Raw genomic sequence first — 24,025 nt, 5'->3', positions numbered from 1 at the left:
GTCCACCATCACCATAGCAACCTGTCCGCCTGTCTGCAGAGGTCCACCATCACCATACCAACCTGTCCGCCTGTCTGCAGAGGTCCACCATCACCATAGCAACCTGTCCGCCTGTCTGCAGAGGTCCACCATCACCATACCAACCTGTCCGCCTGTCTGCAGAGGTCCACCATCACCATAGCAACCTGTCCGCCTGTCTGCAGAGGTCCACCATCACCATAGCAACCTGTCCACCATCACCATACCAACCTGTCCATTCTGTCTGCAGAGGTCCACCATCACCATAGCAGAAGCCCACAGCTCCTTGTGCTCAACACAGGCAGTACTTAAGAAGTACAAAACCAGGTATGTTTATTTAAGATGCAATAAGAAATACTTACCTTAAGAGAATTAAGAGAAAGGATTACGTCAATAAGAGAGGGAGAGAAAGTGTGAGTGAGATTGTGTTGTAAAGGAACATTCTGAAAGGATGGTAAGATGAGCCTGTTATCATCAGAGAAGGACCCATGATGACCCAACAAATATGAGGGAATTTCACTGACCAGAGGTGACAGCAAGACCCTCGTCACCTCACAGGACAAAATGCTTGACAGGCTAGTGGAGAGTATGACTGACAGGTTCCAGGACACCAGTGTAGAGGTCCTGTGTGGCACCAAGCTGGTCAGCTTCACCAGTGTAGGGGTCCTGTGTGGCACCAAGCTGGTCAGCTTCACCAGTGTAGAGGTCCTGTGTGCCACCAAGCTGGTCAGCTTCACCAGTGTAGAGGTCCTGTGTGGCACCAAGCTGGTCAGCTTCACCAGTGTAGGGGTCCTGTGTGGCACCAAGCTGGTCAGCTTCACCAGTGTAGGGGTCCTGTGTGGCACCAAGCTGGTCAGCTTCACCAGTGTAGGGGTCCTGTGTGGCACCAAGCTGGTCAGCCTCACCAGTGTAGGGGTCCTGTGTGGCACCAAGCTGGTCAGCTTCACCAGTGTAGAGGTCCTGTGTGGCACCAAGCTGGTCAGCTTCACCAGTGTAGGGGTCCTGTGTGGCACCAAGCTGGTCAGCTTCACCAGTGTAGGGGTCCTGTGTGGCACCAAGCTGGTCAGCTTCACCAGTGTAGGGGTCCTGTGTGGCACCAAGCTGGTCAGCTTCACCAGTGTAGAGGTCCTGTGTGGCACCAAGCTGGTCAGCTTCACCAGTGTAGGGGTCCTGTGTGGCACCAAGCTGGTCAGCTTCACCAGTGTAGAGGTCCTGTGTGGCACCAAGCTGGTCAGCTTCACCAGTGTAGGGGTCCTGTGTGCCACCAAGCTGGTCAGCTTCACCAGTGTAGGGGTCCTGTGTGCCACCAAGCTGGTCAGAGATGCAGCAGTCAGGTTACATTATGTGTTGTATTACAGGGCAGTCAGGTTACATTATGTGTTGTATTACAGGGCAGTCAGGTTACATTATGTGTTGTATTACAGGGCAGTCAGGTTACATTATGTGTTGTATTACAGGGCAGTCAGGTTACATTATGTGTTGTATTACAGGGCAGTCAGGTTACATTATGTTTTGTATTACAGGGCAGTCAGGTTACATTATGTGTTGTATTACAGGGCAGTCAGGTTACATTATGTGTTGTATTACAGGGCAGTCAGGTTACATTATGTGTTGTATTACAGGGCAGTCAGGTTACTTTATGTGTTGTATTACAGGGCAGTCAGGTTACATTATGTGTTGTATTACAGGGCAGTCAGGTTACATTATGTGTTGTATTACAGGGCAGTCAGGTTACATTATGTGTTGTATTACAGGGCAGGTTACATTATGTGTTGTATTACAGGGCAGTCAGGTTACATTATGTGTTGTATTACAGGGCAGTCAGGTTACATTATGTGTTGTATTACAGGGCAGTCAGGTTACATTATGTGTTGTATTACAGGGCAGTCAGGTTACATTATGTGTTGTATTACAGGGCAGAATGTACTGAAATGTACTGAAATGAATGTATATGTGACACAAAAAGGCAATTAATGATTTTGTCCGGTAAAAACTATGCTTGGTTGGTGTATTATTTTAATCTACCCGTCCCCTTGGCAGGGGAGCCAAACCGTTCATTTAGTACACTTCCTGCAGCCTTCATCAAGTAAATAGTTATCCACTTGTCTACGCTCAGTACTACCTTTTGTTACTGTGATGTTTCATTCTATTTATTCTAGCTTCATTTTAGCTGGTATGTTGGCTCAGAAAAACACCTTGTTTACACGAAGAGAGTGACTGGGGTGTTATGTGGTCAGATGAATGCATGTGAATTTGGGTTTTTCCCTCATTTGGCAGTGTGTGGGCCTCCATGCCAACGCATCAATTTAACTATTCATTTAGATGCTCTATTACCTTTGAAAGAAGGGAAGATTGAATTCCAGCATTGCTTGGTGAATATCGGACCTGGATGTGAAAATGTAACAGCTGTGACTAACTCCGTGGTTAACAAGTACAATAACACCACATTTATTTCTTATGAAAGTCATTTCCCTTTCATTTAAACTAAGTAGACTAAGGACATTACATGAAATAAACTATTATGAGCTCTTGAAAATGATGAGAAGCAAAGTCTAGAAGTGTGCTGGCAGCCGTGTGTATAGTAGAGACTATATTTCCCGTGAGGACTCAGAGGATCAATAATAGCATACCATGAGGGATCAATAAAGTTGCTCAAAAAAATGGAACAAATAACAATTATTGATTGACATAATAAAATTAAGAAATGGATTGATGGTCTCAGGAGTAGCCGAGTCTTCCAAAGTTCAGTTTGACCATCTGAGGAGTAACCTTCCAAAGTTCAGTTTGACCATCAGTTCAGTTTGAGGAGTTACCTTCCAAATCTGAGGAGTTACCTTCCAAAGTTCAGTTTGACCATCTGAGGAGTTCTTCAGTTCAAAGTTCAGTTTGACCATCTGAGGAGTTACCTTCCAAAGTTCAGTTTGACCATCTGAGGAGTTACCTTCCAAAGTTCAGTTTGACCATCTGAGGAGTTACCTTCCAAAGTTCAGTTTGACCATCTGAGGAGTTACCTTCCAAAGTTCAGTTTGACCATCTGAGGAGTTACCTTCCAAAGTTCAGTTTGACCATCTGAGGAGTTACCTTCCAAAGTTCAGTTTGACCATCTGAGGAGTTACCTTCCAAAGTTCAGTTTGACCATCTGAGGAGTTACCTTCCAAAGTTCAGTTTGACCATCTGAGAGTTACCTTCCAAAGTTCAGTTTGACCATCTGAGGAGTTACCTTCCAAAGTTCAGTTTGACCATCAGGAGTTACCTTCAAAGTTCAGTTTGACCATCTGAGGAGTTACCTTCCAAAGTTCAGTTTGACCATCTGAGGAGTTACCTTCCAAAGTTCAGTTTGACCATCTGAGGAGTTACCTTCCAAAGGTCAGTTTGACCATCTGAGGAGTTACCTTCCAAAGTTCAGTTTGACCATCTGAGGAGTTACCTTCCAAAGTTCAGTTTGACCATCTGTTCAGTTTGACCAGGAGTGACCATCTGAGGAGTTACCTTCCAAAGTTCAGTTTACCTAGTCTTCCAATGTTCAGTATGGATTCAAATCAAACGAGAAGACCGTTTTAATACTATATACAGTAGTTAACAGGTTTAACTTTGATATCTTGAAAATCATATCTAATGGAATAATGGAATACCATTTTCACTGTAATAAAATAAGCCTAGTTATTGTATCAGACCTGTGCAGCTAATTGCATTGATTAGACTGCAAATCCTGCAAACCAATACCTTCTTTCCTATTGGTGGCAATTGTATTTCGGCGACAGATAGCCAGCCCATACGGCAGAAAGACAGATGTCATTTGTGGATAGAAATGCCAAAATGTCGATGCATGTAATCCTTTCAAAAGGTGTTCGAGGTTATTGGTTAAAGCTTGGCTTGTTTCCATAATCTAACACAACAAGCAAAGTGCTTATTACAAGTTCTAGGAAAGAAAGCTCATGTTGCAAGCCCTCCCTCTAACTTGGGCACGATTCCAAAACAATTCATCTCCGCTATACATTAGGTAGGTCCTTGTGTTGAGGCCCTCTGGCTGGAGACAGCCATATGGAAATAACATCACCTATAGTCTCATGTAAACCATATTCCTTACCACTGTCTTGTCCACCCTTTTCAGATCCTCCAGAGGGTAGAAGAATGGTCTGAGGAATTGGTTTAGAATCTGGCTTTGAATACCTGCCTGCTGTATGTCTTCCAATGACACACAGCTTCATGGGACAGATTAATACTGAGAAACCAATTCCGTTTGATATCCATCATAATTCAAAATGCTTTCATGGATACTGTATTAATATTGTAATCTTGTCATCAGATAATATAAAGCGTGTTAGGACTGCCTGGTAGCATATTCTGTACAACCATGGGAAGTGGTACCAGAGGTGAAGGTAGGCTGTCTTTTCCTCCAAGCTTTGGTTTGCTTTATATCATGTTGTGTCATTTGACACGAGTAACAGATGCTTTTTGAGGAATCAGGGTACATATAGGCCTTTAGAAATGGTAGTTTTCAGCTGGATTTGCAGTTCTGAACATAATGTGAACAATGAAGAACATGGTAATCAATCTCTTATGGTTTTTCATACCCCGTGTCACGTTCTGACCTTTGTCCCTTTGTGATGTCTTTGTTTTAGTATGGTCAGGGTGTGAGTTGGGTGGGCAGTCTATGTTTCAGAGGCAGCTGTCAATCGTTGCCCCTGATTGAGAACCATACTTAGGCAGCCTGTTTTCACCCTTGAGTTGTGGGTGATTATTTTCTGTTTCGTATCTGTACCAGACAGAACTGTTTCGGTTTCATTTCGTTCTCTTGTTGGTTTTGTATTTTAGTGTTCTGAGTTCTATTAAAGAATATGAACACTTACCATGGGAAGTGCGCATTGGTCCTGTTCATCAGATAATTCCTCCGTTCCTAGGATTGCCTTACATACTGTACAACCGTCCAACATCAATGCGGTCAATATCCTGAAATGGTTAAATTGACCCTGACCCATACACTGGTGTAAAGTACTTAAGTAAAAATACTTTAAGGTACTACTTAAGTCATTTTTTGTTAGGACTTTACATATTTTACTATTTATAGGCTGTTTTGACAACTTTTACTTTTAGCTTCACAACCATTTAAGAAAAGTGAGGGTAGGCTAAAGTTCAAGATAATATACTTTTTACTCCATACATACTTCCTGACAACCAAAAGTACTAGGCTGTTCATCAGATAATACATTTTAAACGCTTAGCAGGACAGAAAAATTGTCCAAAACACAGACTTATCAAGAGAACATCCCTGGTCATCCCTACTGCCTCTGATTAGGCGGAATCATCATAACTAAACATGTTCACAGATGTTAGTGTTTGGAGCATATCTGTATGTCAGTGAGTGTTGGAGTGTTCCCCTGACTATCTGTAAATGATGTCATCAGTCAGTGTTGGAGTGTTCCCCTGACTATCTCTGTAAATGATGTCTCAGTGTGGAACCATGGAGTGTTCCCCTGAGGCTATCTCTAAATGATGTCTCAGTGTTGGAGTGTTCCCTGGCTATCTGTAAATGATGTCTCAGTGTTGGAGTGTTCCCATGGCTATCTGTAAATGAGTGTGTTGTTCATCGAGTGTTCCCCTGAGCTATCTGTAAATGACGTGTCTCGTGTTGGAGTGTTCCCCTGGCTATCTGTAAATGATGTCTCAGTGTTGGAGTGTTCCCCTGGCTATCTGGAAATGATGTCTCAGTGTTGGAGTGTTCCCCTGACTATCTGTAAATGATGTCTCAGTGTTGGAGTGTTCCCCTGACTATCTGTAAATGATGTCTCAGTGTTGGAGTGTTCCCCTGGCTATCTGTAAATGATGTCTCAGTGTTGGAGTGTTGGAGTGTTCCCCTGTAAATGATGCAGTGTTAGGATCTGTAAATGATGTCTCAGTGTTGGAGTGTTCCCCTGACTATCTGTAAATGATGTCTCAGTGTTGGAGTGTTCCCCTGACTATCTGTAAATGATGTCTCAGTGTTGGAGTGTTCCCCTGGCTATCTGTAAATGATGTCTCAGTGTTGGAGTGTTGTAAATGATGTCTCAGTGTTGGAGTGTTCTGTACTATCTGTAAATGATGTCTCAGTGTTGGAGTGTTCCCCTGGCTATCTGTAAATGACGTCTCAGTGTTGGAGTGTTCCCCTGACTATCTGTAAATGATGTCTCAGTGTTGGAGTGTTCCCCTGGCTATCTGTAAATGATGTCTCAGTGCTGGAGTGTTCCACTGGCTATCTGTAAATCATGTCTCAGTGTTGGAGTGTTCCCCTGGCTATCTGTAAATGATGTCTCAGTGTTGGAGTGTTCCCCTGGCTAAAAAACAAGACAATTGTCCCGTCCAAAAAATAGTGAAGACATCAAAACTATGAATTAGCACATTTGGAATCATGTGGTATCCAAGTGTTAAACAAATCAAAATACATTTTATATTTGAGATTCTTCAAAGCAGCCACTCTTTGTCTTGATGACAGTTTTGCACACGCTTGGCATTCTCTCAACCAGCTTCCTGAGGTAGTCCCCTGGAATGCATTTCCAACCGTCTTAAAGGAGTTCCTACATATGCTGAGCATTTGTTGGCTGCTTTTCCTTCACTCTGTGGTCCAACTCATCCCAACTATCCCATTTGGGTTGAGGTTGGGTGAATGTGGAGGCCAGGTCATCAGATGCAGCACTCCATCACTCTCCTTCTTGGTCAAATAGCCCTTACATAGCCTGGAGGTGTGTTTTGTGTCAATGTGCTGTTGAAAAACAAATGATAGTCCAACTAAGCGCAAACCAGATGGGATGGCGTATGGCTGCAGAATGCTGTGGTAACCACGCTGGTTTAGTGTGGCTTTATTTAGAAATAAATCACTGACATCGCCACCAGCAAATCACCCTCACACCATCACACCTCTTCCTCCATGCTTCACGGGGAACCACACATACGGAGATCATCCGATCAGCTACTTTGCATCTCACAAAGACATGGCGGTTCGCAGTTGGAACCAAAAATCTCAAATTTGGACTCACCAGACCAAGGGACAGATTTCCACTGGTCTAATGTCCATTGTTTGTGTTTCCTGGCCCAAGCAAGTGTCTACTTCTAATTGGTGTCCTTTAGTAGTGTTTTTTTAATACAATTCGACCGTTGAGGTTGAGATGTGTCTGTTACTTGAACTCTGTGAAGCATTTATTTAGGCTACAATCTGAGGTGCTGTTAACTCTCATGAACATATCCTCTGCAGCAGAGGTAACTCTGGGTCTTCCTTTCCTGTGGTGGTCCTAATGGGAGCCATTTTCATCATAGCGCTTGATGATTTTTGCGACTGAACTTGTGGCTGAAATGTTCCGGATTGACTGACCTTCATGTCTTAAAGTAATGATTTACTGTCTGTCGTTTCTCTTTGCTTATTTGAGCTGTTCTTGCCATAATATAGACTTGGTCTTTTACCAAATAGGGCTATCTTCTGAAAACCAACCCTACCTTGTCACAATGCAACAGATTGGCTCAAACGCATTAAGAAGGAAAGAAATTCCCCAAAATGTAAAATGACTTTTAACAAGGCACACCTGTTAATTGAAATGCATTCCAGGTGACTACCTCATGAAGCTGGTTGAGATAATGCCAAGAGTGTGCAAAGCTGTCATCAAGGCATAGTGTGGCTACTTTGAAGATTCTCAAATATGAAATATATTTAGATTTGTTTATCTTTTTTTTTGCTTAGTACATGATTCCATGTGTGTTATTTCATAGTTTTGATGTCTTCACTGTTATTCAACAATGTAGAAAATGGTAAAAAATTAAGAAAAACCCTTGAATAAGTAGGTGTGTCCAAACTTTGTTGGACATTTAAGCATTCTAATTAGTATGACATCATCCTTGTGGGCGTGGCAGGTAATGACAGTCAAAAGAACATCCTTGTGGGCGTGGCAGGTAATGACAGTCAAAAGAACATCCTTGTGGGCGTGGCAGTTAATGACAGTCAAAAGAACATCCTTGTGGGCGTGGCAGGTAATGACAGTCAAAAGAGCATCATTGTGGGCGAAGCATAACGGTAAATCAACATGACATGACTTCCCGAGGAAAACAATGTTAAAGTTCCCGAACAGTGAAAATAATGGTTTTCATCAACTTGGATAATATTTGAATGACATCAGTTCAACGTAGGGTGACCCAAGCATGAAAAGTGACTGTAGCTGGTACATTGATCAAGTTTTCAGTGCACATTTCAGGTGAAGATGTTTTATCAATTGGGGAGAACATTTGATGGGTCTTGCCAGGAAGCTAATCCTGAAGACAGATACTGTACCTTCATTGACAGTGGCTCTTGTAAGCGCTGACCACAATATCAGAATTTGATGAGTCTGACACGGTAGCCAACATTTTGGGGGGATCGGGGAGAGGGGGGCCTAACGTTACATAATGTGGCTGCTTTGACCTGTGAATGGTACATTTTCTGTAACACACCTGATAGTCACTATATGGCTGTTCTTCCATCACTAAGCCCCCTACGTTGAGTCTGAGAACTGCCAGAGCACAGCGAGCACGGAGGAATGTTGTCCACAAAAGGAGTAGCTGTGTGTATTGTATTTGTAATTTACCTCTGAAAAGTCTATTCCGCCATCCCATTGTGTTTGGGCTTTTGTCTTACAGTAGATGTAGCTTGTGTCATTGGGGCTCATCATGATGATTATTATCATTTCACATTCCATCCCCTTTCATCTTTCCACTATCATCAAGCAGTAATGATAGACATTTGAGAAAATTCAACATCTACTGTCTGCACAGCTTCCCAGGCAACTACCACAGCAGGAATGCTGTGATACAAAATCCACTTTCCCAAGACAAAGAGGGGATATGCTGTGAAGCCTGTGAAGACAGATTCAACAATACTGTAAGTCTTTGTTATTCACTTCAAATCTGCATCAATTGAGCATTTCAGGCTCACTAACTATTGAGATACAAAAAAGCACAGGACCAAATAGTGCATATTTAAAATTGAGTACTTCAAAAACACCAGAAAACACACTGTAGAATGTGAAGATCACTACATCAACGGATTGGTACTGTCATAACTCAGAACAGGAAATTACAGGAAATTAAATACACATTTCCCTTTTCAAAAAAGCATTATAGGCTACTCAGACAGGATCTCCTCTTCAACAAAGGCACCCTTGATCCAGCGCCATATGAGGGGAAGCAGTGTGAGCTGTCCATCCTAGGACTCCTGTCTGCCCAGTGTGAGAGACCTGGCCTGTCCATCCCAGGACTCCTGTCTGCCCAGTGAGAGAGGCCTGGCCTGTCCATCCTAGGACTCCTGTCTGCCCAGTGAGAGAGGCCTGGTCTGTCCATCCTAGGACTCCTGTCTGCCCAGTGAGAGAGGCCTGATCTGTCCATCCTAGGACTCCTGTCTGCCCAGTGAGAGAGGCCTGATCTGTCCATCCTAGGACTCCTGTCTGCCCAGTGTGAGAGGCCTGGTCTGTCCATCCTAGGACTCCTGTCTGCCCAGTGTGAGAGACCTGGCCTGTCCATCCTAGGACTCCTGTCTGCCCAGTGTGAGAGGCCTGATCTGTCCATCCTAGGACTCCTGTCTGCCCAGTGTGAGAGGCCTGATCTGTTCATCCCAGGACCCCTGTCTGCCCAGTGTGAGAGGCCTGGCCTGTCCATCCTAGGACTCCTGTCTGCCCAGTGTGAGAGGCCTGATCTGTTCATCCCAGGATCCCTGTCTACCCAGTGAGAGAGGCCTGATCTGTCCATCCTAGGACTCCTGTCTGCCCAGTGTGAGAGGCCTGATCTGTTCATCCCAGGATCCCTGTCTGCCCAGTGAGAGAGGCCTGGCCTGTCCATCCCAGGACCCCTGTCTGCCCAGTGAGAGAGGCCTGATCTGTTCATCCCAGGACCCCTGTCTGCCCAGTGTGAGAGGCCTGGCCTGTCCATCCTAGGACTCCTGTCTGCCCAGTGTGAGAGGCCTGGCCTGTCCATCCTAGGACTCCTGTCTGCCCAGTGTGAGAGGCCTGGCCTGTCCATCCCAGGACCCCTGTCTGCCCAGTGAGAGAGGCCTGATCTGTTCATCCCAGGACCCCTGTCTGCCCAGTGTGAGAGGCCTGATCTGTTCATCCTAGGACTCCTGTCTGCCCAGTGTGAGAGGCCTGGCCTGTCCATCCTAGGACTCCTGTCTGCCCAGTGAGAGAGGCCTGATCTGTTCATCCCAGGACCCCTGTCTGCCCAGTGTGAGAGGCCTGGCAACGAGGCCATAGCTGGATTTGTCTCCCACTTCAATCTTGGGGGTGACTGAAGCCAAGTGTGTGACTGAAGCCAAGTGTGTGACTGAAGCCAAGTAGGTGACTGAAGCCAAGTGGGTGACTGAAACCAAGTGGGTGACTGAAGCCAAGTGGGTGACCGAAGCCAAGTGGGTGACTGAAACCAAGTGGGTGACTGAAGCCAAGTAGGTGACTGAAGCCAAATGGGTGATTGAAGCCAAGAAGGTGACTGAAACCAAGTGTGTGACTGAAACCAAGTAGGTGACTGAAGCCAAGTAGGTGACTGAAGCCAAGTGGGTGACTGAAGCCAAGTGGGTGACCGAAGCCAAGTGGGTGACTGAAACCAAGTGGGTGACTGAAACCAAGTGGGTGACTGAAGCTAAGTGGGTGACTGAAGCCAAGTGGGTGACCGAAGCCAAGTGGGTGACAGAAGCCAAGTAGGTGACTGAAGCCATCCCAGGACCCCTGTCGAAGCCAAGTGGGTGACTGAAGCCAAGTGGGTGACTGAAACCAAGTGTGTGACTGAAACCAAGTGTGTGACCAAAACCAAGTGTGTGACTGAAACCTGCTTGATTGAAGTCGGGGTACATAGGTCCACCTCCTCTCTTGCTGTGGGATGGGCAAAAATGACAAAATACAATGACAAAATATCCTAAAGATCAGTATATCAAAAACAAACTACAAAATAATCATATATTTTTAAAAATGTATTTAATTCAAATAAATAATGATAAAAAAAGGAAGTATTTCTGTAATATTAAATGACAGAAATACATTTGCTAGTAAGTGGTCCATACGGGGCAGCAGGGTAGCCTAGTGGTTAGAGCGTTGGACAAGTAACCGAAAGGTTGCAAGTTTGAATCCCCGAGCTGACAAGGTACAAATCTGTCATTCTGCCCCTGAACAGGCAGTTAACCCACTGTTCCTAGGCCGTCATTGAAAATAAGAATTTGTTCTTAACTGACTTGCCTAGTAAAATAAAGGTAAAAAAAAAAAAATACAGCCACCACATTCTCAGTGACGTTTGCAGAAACGTCAGACCTGCTGTGACTGTGACATGTTGTTGTTTATCTGCCTTAGTTGAATGCACTGACTACAGGTCACTTTGGATTAGAGTATCTGCTAAAATGGAAATGCACACGAAAGCGTTCAAAAGTTTGGGGTCACTTAGAATTGCCCTTGTTGTCGAAAGAAAAGCACATTTTTTTGGTCCATTAAATACAGTGTAGACATTGTTAATGTTGTAAATGACTAATGTAGCTGGAAACGGCTGTTTTTTTTAATAGATTATCTACATAGGCGTACAGAGGCCCATTATCAGCAACCACCACTCCTGTGTTCCAATGGCACGTTGTGTTACCTAATCCAAGTGTATCATTTTAAAAGGCAAATTGATCATTAGAAAACCCTTTTGCAGTTATGTTCGCACAACTGAAAACTGTTGTTCTGATTTAAGAAGCAATAAAACTGGCCTTCTTTAGTCTAGTTGAGTATCTGGAGCATCAGCATTTGTGGGTTCGATTACAGGCTCAAAATGGCCAGAAACAAAGACCTTTATTTTGAAACTCATCAGTCTATTCTTGTTCTTAGAAATGAAGGCTATTCCATGCGAGAAATTGCCAAGAAACTGAAGATCTCGTACAACGCTGTGTACTACTCCCTTCACAGAACAGCGGAAACTGGCTCTAACCAGAATAGAAAGAGTAGAAAGAGGAGTGGGAGTTTGTCAGAATTTGTGGGGTTTTGTATGTCCACCCACCTCTTCATGATTGACCACAAGTTCTCAATGGGATTAAGGTCTGGGGAGTTTCCTGGCCATGGACCCAGAATATCAATGTTTTGTTCCCCGAGCCACTTAGTTATCACTTTTGCCTTATGGCAAGGTGCTCCATCATGCTGGAAAAGGCATTGTTCATCACCAAACTGTTCCTGGATGGTTGGGATAAGTTGCTCTCGAGGGATGTGTTGGTACCATTCTTTACTCATGGCTGTGTTCTTAGGCAAAATTGTGAGTGAGCCCACTCCCTTGGCTGGGAAGAAACCCCACACATGAATAGTCTCAGGATGCTTTACTGTTGGCATGACACAGGACTGATAGTAGCGCTCACCTTGTCTTCTCCGGACAAGCTTTTTTCCGGATGTCCCAAACAATCAGAAAGGGGATTCATCAGAGAAAATGATTTTACCCCAGTCCTCAGCAGTACAATCCCTGTACCTTTTGCAGAATATCAGTCTGTCCCTGATGTTTTTCCTGGAGAGAAGTGGCTTCTTTGCTGCTCTTCTTGACACCAGTCAATCCTCCAAAGGTCTTTGCCTCACTGTGCATACAGATGCACTCACACCTGCCTGCTGCCATTCCTGAGAAAACTCTGTACTGGTGGTGCACCGATCCCACAGCTGAATCAACTTTTGGAGACGGTCCTGGCGCTTGCTGGACTTTCTTGGGCACCCTGAAGCCTTCTTTGCAACAATTGAACCGCTCTCCTTGAAGTTCTTGATGATCCGATACATGGTTGATTTAGGTGCAACCTTTCTGGCAGTAATATCCTTGCCTGTGAAACCCTTTTTGTGCAAAGCAATGATGATGGCACGTGTTTCCTTGCAGGTAACCATGGTTGACTGAGGAAGAACAAAGTTTCCAAGCACCACCCTCCCTTTGAAGTTTCCAGTCTGTTATTCAAACTCAAACAGCATGACTGAGTTGTCTCCAGCCTTGTCCTTGTCAACACTCACACCCGTGTCAACAAGAGAATCACTGACATGATGTCAGCTGGTCCTTTTGTGGCAGGGCTGAAATGCAGTGGAAATGTTTTTTGGGGATTCAGTTCATTTGCATGGCAAAGAGGGACTTTGAACTTAATTGCAATTCATCTGATCACTCTTCATAATATTCTGGAGTATATGCAAATTGCCATTATACTAACTGAGGCAGCAGACTTGGTGAAAATTTAATATTTGTGTCATTCTAAAAACTTTTGGCCACGACTGTATAATTACGTTCTCTGTAGTTGTTTGCGTTTCCTAGACTAAGTAATTCACTTTTCCATGATTTGACATCACGTTGTTACTTTGTACTGTTTTTTTCAGCATTCGGACGGGAGATGAGTGTTACAAATTGTACATGTCAGTGTGTCCTGCACACCGGATGGTGGCCGGGTACCTATATTAGACTTATGGCTCTAATATATTTGGGGGGTAAATTGATGTCTCACCATTATTTCTCACCTTCATTTCTCATGACTGTTCATGTTGATCAATATTCTGGCTATGCTGGCATATTGTAAATGATCAAATAAATGTATGATCAATACATACAGTTGTGAACATATTGTCATTGCTAATGCAGAGGCACCAATAAATTGTCCAGTACATTCTGTCATTGTCTAAGCTTCTAAGGTGACTCCAGTTTTACTCAGTCTTGTGCAGAAGTGTATCAGTCAACTGTATTGTGTAATTAGTTACACAACGACAGAAATACAGTTGTGTTGTTGTTGTTTTCTCTGACATCCAACAGTCCATGATCAGCTCTGTTGACCATGAGAGTATTTAGCAGAGGAAATGGGTTGAGGCGTACCTTTTTCAGCTTGGAATGACATGGCCCATTGTCTACCTTGTCATCAATGACATGTGGTCCATTGTTTACCTTGTTACCTGGCAACGATCACACGGGTGTTTAAAATAGCTGTCAGTCATGAATGTAAGCTCCCCGCCCACTCAGCCTGTTCTTTCAGGCTTTCTAATAGCTGGCGATGAGATGAAAGGTACAATTTCTTCAGTTCTAAGCATTTTAATAGCCTAAAATCATTATGGTGGATGTTTTGGTCATTGAAAGGCTATTTTAACTTGGGAAATAAGATGACTGTGCAGGACCTTTTTAAGGTTTTGAAAAAGACTAAGAAAGGATATTTAGTGTCTTATTACCAAATGTGTTTCACAGTGTTTTCCCGGAAAGCACATTTTCAGAACGTATCCCACTTTACCAATACTCACCCTAATCAAAGCGGCAGTACATCAGCCCTATAGTAATACTGTGTGATGCCAAAGTGTATGTGCATACATGTAACACAGCGGAGAAGTATTCTATAGTGTGCAGAGTGAAGACATAGTCAGCCAGTTACAGGAGAATGTGCCTCTCAGATGGAGAAGAATTAGCCAATGGAGGGAGTGAAAGCGTCTATATTTGGCAACACTGTCAAAAGAGCACTTCCTCTTTCTATTAATACGATCTGCATCCTTCCTGTGACCTCATAAAACAAGCTCCTCCGGTGCGAGGAATTATTCTTTCCAATTCATTCTTCTCTAATTCAATTCTGCATCAGCACGCTCCATTATAAATCGACCAAATTCAAGGAGCTGCAAATTAAAAATTATTGTTTGTGTGTGTGTGTGTGTGTGTGTGTGTGTGTGTGTGTGTGTGTGTGTGTGTGTGTGTGTGTGTGTGTGTGTGTGTGTGTGTGTGTGTGTGTGTGTGTGTGTGTGTGCGTGTGAGAGAGAGGGAGGGAGAGTGAAGATAGAAAGAGAGAGAGAGAAGCTGATTTGCCTGTGTCAAGGCATATCATGGGTGTGTGTGACACATATTCAGCCCCTCTTGAAGGACAATGGAAGTTCAATAGAAAATGTTTGTCTTTCTGCATCACAGCCTTCAGCCGGGTGGTTTAACAATACACAACACGTACCCTGATGAAAGCTGTACTGCTGTGTTGATTTCTGACAAAACAGAATCATTTCCCATCGAAGCGGCTGAATACCTCCCACAGTACAGTTTCCAGTCTGTTCCTAAATTCATGCACCTTGGTGGGAATGTGAGGTAGCAACAGTATTCACTTTCCTTTACAGTGCAGCATATGATGAAAAGCACCGCACAAGATACTGGAAAAACAGCCATGTTTTATTGGTGTTTGGGTATGAACTACAATCTCTGGTATCAATAAATGTACGCTGTATTCCTTGAGAGGTATGGGAAGGAGGCTAACGGAGATGTCCGTTTGACTCCTCAGTCTCTCACATTCTCTCTCTTTTACATTTGAATCCATAAGCACATGTAAAATTTTGATGTGAAAATCTTTTTTTTTTTTGCATGTTATTTTGAAAATACGTCTCGTATAAATGTACCACTTGAGGAGCATATTGTCTCAGAAAGTGAGAGAAGGGACAAAACCCCCAATACAGTAACCTCCCATAGATGGACAGTTGGCAGAACAACACACAATAAACCAATCACCAGCTCCACATAGAAATGAATCTCTCACAGCCTTATTGGCTGTAGACTATACTGTCAAAGGTCAAGCATTCAGCCACCTAAAGCATTGAAAAGGAATTGAAAGCATTGAAAAGGAATTGAAAGCATTGAAAAGGAATCACTAGAAGGGGAAAGAATGGTCAACCTTGGCTATAAATGATATGAACATCCCCTGCATGTGAGACTGGACCGGACCGGACCGGACCAGTACAGAAGCTACTGCTGCTGTGTCAATGTGCTGTTATATACAGACATAACCAGTGAATAGATCAGAATGGACTTGTCAGAGATACATGTTTTATGGATGTGGATGCTTAAGTGCTGAATGAAAGCTTCTGTATATGCAATGTCTTTATTATGAACAACTGGCGTAATGCTCAGTACACACTAAACAACAGGCTCATATACCCACAACTCAAATGCCTATGACTTTCACACTGAACACTAACGTCCGTATTGAGTCAATTCAGTCTATTTGGATGCCAGTTGGAGATACTAACACAATAGTGATCTATGCCGTTTAGCAGACACTATTACCCAGAGGGACTTGCATACATTTTACATATGGGTGGCACCAGCGAGAATCAAACTTAGAACCTTGGTGTGTTGCGAGCGCCATGCTCTAGTGCCTGAGCCACAGCACCACCTGATATTGAAAAGGTCACGTTTACCCATTCAGTTGTCGGGAGCATAATATGGGGTGAGAGACTTTCTTTATCTTCGTATTGTCATAAGCATGACACAAGCAGTCGTGGCCGCTTACTGTATGTCAGCTAATGACAGCTGGCTGTGCCCTGCTTTGATGCAAACCAAATGTTTCCCTAAGTAGCCACTTTGGTAAAGTGCTGCCTGTCGTACCAAACATTCTCTCCGTCAACGCAGTTGTGTTAACTTAGTGGACACAACTGAAGCATAATTCCGTGCCCCTGTAATTCACCGAGACACTTTAGCCTGCAATCTAACAGTGGATTTTGGGGAATTGTATTGTAAAGTTAAGCGGCAGTTGTTAGCTCCGGGACAGCAGCCCTGGCATATCTGCTCCTCCTCACGCTCCACACAAGGTCCGTGTTTCCATGGCGACTGTCCTTCGGCTATTTCTGCGCTTCTCATTCCTTATCTGTTTTTCACTGCTATTGCGTCACATCTTCAATATCTGCCCCCATGGCCATCATGGGCCAAAACCCCTCCCTCCTTTCCTCATTCCCTCCCTTCCTCCCTCCTTCACTCAACTACCAAATGAAATGCGCCGTGTAAACAGAGTAGCGAAAAGACAAGGCGGTGTTGTGATAAATGGACGATGAGAGAGGCGCCACCAAAAGGCCTTGGGTTGTGTTTTTTCCTGACAAACATGGCCGAGAAGATCAGAGTAGGAGCCTCTCAGAAATCAGAAGACTAGCTCCTCCATTAGCTGCTGTGTAAAGGGATACGGGTTGGAGTTTTCAAGCTGCTTGCTGGATCAACTTCTCCTCTAGCTCATCTAGAAGCCTACCAAAGGACTGCTGATGCAGTTTAATGAGCAATTACACCTCCCTGTTTACTACAGACTGACAGTACAGACGGTTAGCCTGCTGTGTTGGCCGACCAGGGTCACGCTGAATTACATGCGAGCTTTATCTGCGCTAACAGACGGGCTATCAGACCCCAAGCGTCTGTGACCCTAGGGTGATACCAAGGTAACGCGACAGTGCTGCTGATCTAGATCATTTACACATTACTGTAGGGCCGTGGAGCCTCCCCTTCACTCTCCCACATCTTCTGCTGCACTGCCATTCCCCTCATGTCTAAAGAGAGACAAATGAGATATGTCGAGAGGAGAGACAAATGTGCCAGAGAAAGAGAGAGAGAGAGGAGAAGAGAGAGGAGAGTGTAAGAGACGAGGATGAGCAAAGGAGAAAGGGGGACGGAGAGTAGGATGAGAGGTGAAGGAGAGGGGTTGGAAGAATGAGAGCGAGAGAGAGCGAGAGAGAGAGAGGTGAGAAAAGAGAGAGGGGGTAGGAGGGGGAGAGTGACAGAGTGAAAGAGATACAGCGTGAGAGGAGGGAGAGAGAGAAGAGAGCGAGAGTGCGATAGGACGAGGGAGGGAGGGAGGCCTTCATCTTAATTTAAGTGAAGGATGTATAGTTGTTGATTAGGAGCCGGGAAAATGCATGTTCAGTCATTTGGCCGTCTGGTTCCCGAGGCATGTTGGCCTCACTGCTCATTTCATTAACAGCCAAGTCATGGGGACATCTGTATCTCATCTAATTTGAGTGACAGGAAGGGTACAGTGTAATACGACAATCCTCCCTCTTCATCAGTTTTATGTAATGTAGCTGTGATAATATTCGAGGGCTGTGAATATATCCAAAGGAATAAGGAAACACCAGGGCATCTGGGATATTATAATGACCTTCAAACATTTTGATAAAAATTCTCAAACAAGGCAGTATTATATTTTCATCTGAAATGGCCCTATTGTCAAATGGAAGCCTTGTTAATCTATTCTGTTGCTGCACTCATATTTGGAAACGATCCGAACATGGTTTGAATGTAGAGAATTCATTTGAGTAGATGAGTTTGCAGTGAACCATTCTTCCCCCAACATCACACAGAGGTGAAATAAAAATTGGAGCTAAAAAGCTCATTCAGATTTGTTTTTCTTGATTTAGCCACTAGACATATATTTTTTAAATAAATAATTTCTGTTTTGTAAAGACACTTTTTCAAATAGAACACCCATTTTGAAAGATGTTGATCCATTTGATCGTTAACATCATCAGTCAAGTCAGTGTCAAGTCATTCCCTCGCTAACCCTTACCATTCTGTCCATGATACTTCCTGTATGAGACAACAGATATCGGATCCCTCTAACGAATCTCAATCAAATTTGTGTCTCTTGCACATTGTCTTTTGAGCTGGCTTGAATCAGTAAAGGTTCCTGTGTGTGGGAGTGGTGGTAGGTGCTCCTGTAAGTGTTGTAATGGTTGTAATGCTCCAATGGGGGCAGGTGTAAGTGGGTCTCCATGGCAGCGACACCGGCAAGCTCCTCCTCCACTGTGATGACCTCCATGGAGGAGGCGGGGCCATCGGGGTCCTGCTGGTGGTTCTGCTTCCTCATCTTGTAGAAAATGACCAGCAAGACGGCGGCCATGAGCGTGATGGCCACAAAGCAGCCGATGATGATCTTGGTGGTCTTCATCACCTCCTCCAAGCCGCGGTCCCCCTCCCCGTCCAGGTCCAGAACAGAGACGGTGTAGGTCCGCTCTGTGGTCCTGGTCTGGACTGGAGTCCCCCTGGTGGTCGAGGATGATACCCAGCCAATCGGTGGAAGAGCAGGAGTCTGGCTGTCGTCGACTGTCTCTGTGGTCTCCACGGTGACTGTGGTGAAGTAGGTGACGCCGCTGTTCTCCACCGAGGTGACGTTGAGCACGGCAGAGGCAGAGATGTTGCCCGCCGTGTTGCTCACCATGCAGGTGTAAGTCCCCGTGTCCTGCATGGTGACGGTGGTGAAGTTCAACGTCCCGTCGTTGAGGACGGCCAGGCGCACCTTGTACGCCCCGTGGGTCACCAGAGACCCGTTGGGGGTGAGCCAGCTGACCGAGGTCAACGAGCTCGTTCTGCACTTGAGCTCAGCCGCCATGCCCTCGGTGACGTTGCGGTCCGCCGGCGGCTCCACGATGACAGGCACATCGCACTGGAAGTAGCTGTGCTCTAGCTCGCCGATGTAGCGACCCCTGTAGCTGGCTGGGGTGTGGCAGCGGGCACAGCAGCTGGTGTTGGCAGGCACTGTCTCCTTCAGCCACCAGCTAAGCCACAGGATGTCACAGTTACAGTTCCAGGGGTTATGGTGCAGATGGACTCTCTCCAGGCGGTGCAGGGGGGTGAAGAGGTCATGGGGCAGCAGGGTGAGGTTGTTGTGGGCCAGGTTGAGCTCCACCAGGGACTGGAGGTCGTCAAAGGAGTTCCTCTCGATGGTCTGGATCTGAGCGTGCATCATCCACAACTTCTGCAAGTTCGCCAGCCCTGCGAAAGAGCCAGGCCCTATGACAGAGATCTGGTTCCCTGACATCTCTAGCTCCTCCAGCCTGACCAAGGGTAGGATGTTGGGGATCTCCTTGAGGTTGCACATGCCCAGGTTCAGGTAGCGCAGGTTGCTGAGGTCCTGGAAGGCTCCATCTGAGATGTAGGAGAGCCGCTTGAGCTCTCCAAGGTCCAGTCTTCGCAGTGAGGGGACCCGGTTGAAGGCGTACGACGGGATGCTCTCAATGGGGTTGTTCCTCAGCCACAGCTCCTTGAGCTTGGAGAGGTACTCGAAGGCCCCATTGGGGATGGTGGTGAGACGGTTGTCGAACAGCTCCAGGGTGTTGAGACTGGCCAGGCCGTTGAAGGCGCCAATCTCGATGTTGCGGATGTGGTTCTTGCTCAGCTGCAGGATTTCTAGGTGCCGTAGATGCTTGAAGCTGTCCACCTTGATCACCTGGATGAGGTTGTCCTGCAGATTCAGGTAACGTGTGTTGGTTGAGATGCCGTCGGGGACATCGCGCAGGCTCCGGCGGGTGCAGATCACCTTGCTGAACTGGTTGCTGCAGGAGCAGACAGAGGGGCAGGTCTGTGCACGCACCAGGCCGGCCACCGCCAGGATCTGGAGGGCCAACAGTAGCACGAAGAGGGGATAGGACCGAGCCCCCCTCAGCCTAGGATCTCTCATTGTCTGGCGCTGGAGGGAGGAGATCATTGTGATCAGCATTCATAGTTCAGTGGCTGGTGGTCCTCTCTGAAATATTGTAAAGAGAAGAGAGAAAAGTACAACAGATTAGGCAGTGGAACAATATAAGACAAGCAAAGAAAACTAGATGCAGAACAGAAGGTAATTATGGGTAATGCCACTTATTTTTATGTGTATAAAGTCTATTGAAGAGACACCATACTGTCTGTGCTCAATGCACATGCCTGGGATAATGACCTACATGAGGAAGAGAGATGGTGAAATGTAGTTGCCTTATCATTGGGGATGGATGGATGTTCACTCATCCTAGATAGTCATCATAAACACTGTCCATCTGTGGAGCATTAGAGCAGTCAGGGATGTCAGGACTCCCAGGACAGGATGTCAGGACTCCCCAGGACAGGATGCCAGGACTCCCAGGACAGGATGTCAGGACTCCCCAGGACAGGATGTCAGGACTCCCCAGGACAGGATGTCAGGACTCCCAGGACAGGATGTCAGGACTCCCCAGGACAGGATGTCAGGACTCCCCAGGACAGGATGTCAGGACTCCCCAGGACAGGATGTCAGGACTCCCCAGGACAGGATGTCAGGACCCCAGGACAGGATGTCAGGACCCCAGGACAGGATGTCAGGACTCCCCAGGACAGGATGTCAGGACTCCCCAGGACAGGATGTCAGGACTCCCCAGGACAGGATGTCAGGACTCCCAGGACAGGATGTCAGGACTCCCAGGACAGGATGTCAGGACTCCCAGGACAGGATGTCAGGACTCCCCAGGACAGGATGTCAGGACTCCCCAGGACAGGATGTCAGGACTCCCCAGGACAGGATGTCAGGACTCCCAGGACAGGATGTCAGGACTCCCCAGGACAGGATGTCAGGACCCCCAGGACAGGATGTCAGGACCCCAGGACAGGATGTCAGGACTCCCAGGACAGGATGTCAGGACTCCCCAGGACAGGCCTCCCCATATGAACTTTACTCTCTCATCAATAAATAAATACAAATCGTTGTCATTTAGGTCCTAACCCAGGAAGTTAATTATTCATCTGTACATTTGGGGCGGCAGGGTAGCCTAGTGGTTAGAGTGGGGGACTAGCAACCAGAAGGTTGCAAGTTCAAACTCTGAGCTGACAAGGTACAAATCTGTCGTTCTGCCCCTGAACAGGCAGTTAACCCACTGTTCCTTGGCCGTCATTGAAAATAAGAATTTGTTCTTAACTGACTTGCCTAGTTAAATAAAGGTAAAAAACAAAAAAAATCTGCAATAAAACCAGACAGCTGATTTCTCTTGTTGTATACTTCATTTCATAACTTGATTTGTCACAAAGTGCTGTCACAAAACTGACTGTTTTTTCAGTCTCAAAACGGAGATGAATTTCAATTCTCACAATAAGTGTTTTTAGAGGAGGACCAGCTTAGAAATAAGTCAACAACAGAGATGGTGTTGAAACAATGTCTAATATTATACTGATAGAGATGGTACTGGTGTTGACACCATGTCTAATATTATACTGATAGAGATGGTACTGGTGTTGACACAATGTCTAATATTATACTGATAGAGATGGTACTGGTGTTGACACCATGTCTAATATTATACTGATAGAGATGGTACTGGTGTTGACACAATGTCTAATATTATACTGATAGAGATGGTACTGGTGTTGACACAATGTCTAATATTATATTGATAGAGATGGTACTGGTGTTGACACAATGTCTAATATTATACTGATAGAGATGGTACTGGTGTTGACACAATGTCTAATATTATACTGATAGAGATGGTACTGGTGTTGACACAATGTCTAATATTATACTGATAGAGATGGTACTGGTGTTGACACAATGTCTAATATTATACTGATAGAGATGGTACTGGTGTTGACACAATGTCTAATATTATACTGATAGAGATGGTACTGGTGTTGACACAATGTCTAATAATATACTGATAGAGATGGTACTGGTGTTGACACAATGTGTAATATTATACTGATAGAGATGGTACTGGTGTTGACACAATGTCTAATATTATACTGATAGAGATGGTACTGGTGTTGACACAATGTGTAATATTATACTGATAGAGATGGTACTGGTGTTGACACAATGTCTAATATTATACTGATAGAGATGGTACTGGTGTTGACACAATGTCTAATATTATACTGATAGAGATGGTACTGGTGTTGACACAATGTCTAATATTATACTGATAGAGATGGTACTGGTGTTGACACAATGTCTAATAATATACTGATAGAGATGGTACTGGTGTTGACACAATGTCTAATATTATACTGATAGAGATGGTACTGGTGTTGACACAATGTCTAATATTATACTGATAGAGATGGTACTGGTGTTGACACAATGTCTAATAATATACTGATAGAGATGGTACTGGTGTTGACACAATGTCTAATATTATACTGATAGAGATGGTACTGGTGTTGACACAATGTCTAATATTATACTGATAGAGATGGTACTGGTGTTGACACAATGTCTAATATTATACTGATAGAGATGGTACTGGTGTTGACACAATGTCTAATATTATACTGATAGAGATGGTACTGGTGTTGACACAATGTCTAATATTATACTGATACAAATGGTACTGGTGTTGACACAATGTGTAATATTATACTGATAGAGATGGTACTGGTGTTGACACAATGTCTAATATTATACTGATAGAGATGGTACTGGTGTTGACACAATGTCTAATATTATACTGATAGAGATGGTACTGGTGTTGACACAATGTCTAATATTATACTGATAGAGATGGTACTGGTGTTGACACAATGTCTAATATTATACTGATAGAGATGGTACTGGTGGTTGACACAATGTCTAATATTATACTGATAGAGATGGTACTGGTGTTGACACAATGTCTAATATTATACTGATAGAGATGGTACTGGTGTTGACACAATGTCTAATATTATACTGATAGAGATGGTACTGGTGTTGACACAATGTCTAATATTATACTGATACAAATGGTACTGGTGTTGACACAATGTGTAATATTATACTGATAGAGATGGTACTGGTGTTGACACAATGTCTAATATTATACTGATAGAGATGGTACTGGTGTTGACACAATGTCTAATATTATACTGATAGAGATGGTACTGGTGTAGAGATGACACAATGTCTAATAATATACTGATAGAGATGGTACTGGTGTTGACACAATGTCTAATATTATACTGATAGAGATGGTACTGGTGTTGACACCAATGTCTAATATTATACTGATAGAGATGGTACTGGTGTTGACACAATGTCTAATAATATACTGATAGAGATGGTACTGGTGTTGACACAATGTCTAATATTATACTGATAGAGATGGTACTGGTGTTGACACAATGTCTAATATTATACTGATAGAGATGGTACTGGTGTTGACACAATGTCTAATATTATACTGATAGAGATGGTACTGGTGTTGACACAATGTCTAATATTATACTGATAGAGATGGTACTGGTGTTGACACAATGTCTAATATTATACTGATAGAGATGGTACTGGTGTTGACACAATGTCTAATATTATACTGATAGAGATGGTACTGGTGTTGACACAATGTCTAATATTATACTGATAGAGATGGTACTGGTGTTGACACAATGTCTAATATTATACTGATAGAGATGGTACTGGTGTTGACACAATGTCTAATATTATACTGATAGAGATGGTACTGGTGTTGACACAATGTCTAATATTATACTGATAGAGATGGTACTGGTGTTGACACAATGTCTAATATTATACTGATAGAGA

At 44.4% G+C, this 24,025-nt stretch overlaps 1 protein-coding gene across 2 annotated transcripts in view; it reads right to left on the bottom strand.

Moving 5' to 3' along the window:
- Positions 1–16,728: 16,728 nt before the first annotated feature.
- The window catches only part of LOC135555272 (leucine-rich repeat-containing protein 4C-like), a 49,679-nt gene continuing 42,382 nt past the window's right edge, over positions 16,729–24,025 (bottom strand). Inside the window, exons 1-2 of one of the 2 annotated variants that reach the window (XM_064987599.1) lie at positions 20,445–20,822; positions 16,729–20,251 (exon numbers count right to left, since the gene is read on the bottom strand). In XM_064987599.1, the coding sequence (XP_064843671.1) occupies positions 18,359–20,224 (1,866 nt within the window). In that variant the 5' untranslated portion in view covers positions 20,225–20,251; positions 20,445–20,822 and the 3' untranslated portion in view covers positions 16,729–18,358. Of the gene's footprint in view, positions 20,252–20,444; positions 20,823–24,025 lie in introns of those variants that run through there. The other variant, XM_064987590.1, reaches the window with a different exon arrangement.

The sequence above is a fragment of the Oncorhynchus masou genome, chromosome 2, assembly GCF_036934945.1.
Source record: "Oncorhynchus masou masou isolate Uvic2021 chromosome 2, UVic_Omas_1.1, whole genome shotgun sequence".
Lineage (NCBI taxonomy): Eukaryota > Metazoa > Chordata > Actinopteri > Salmoniformes > Salmonidae > Oncorhynchus > Oncorhynchus masou.
Note: the sequence above shows the minus strand (reverse complement) of the source record. Positions and strands in the feature narration are given on the sequence as shown.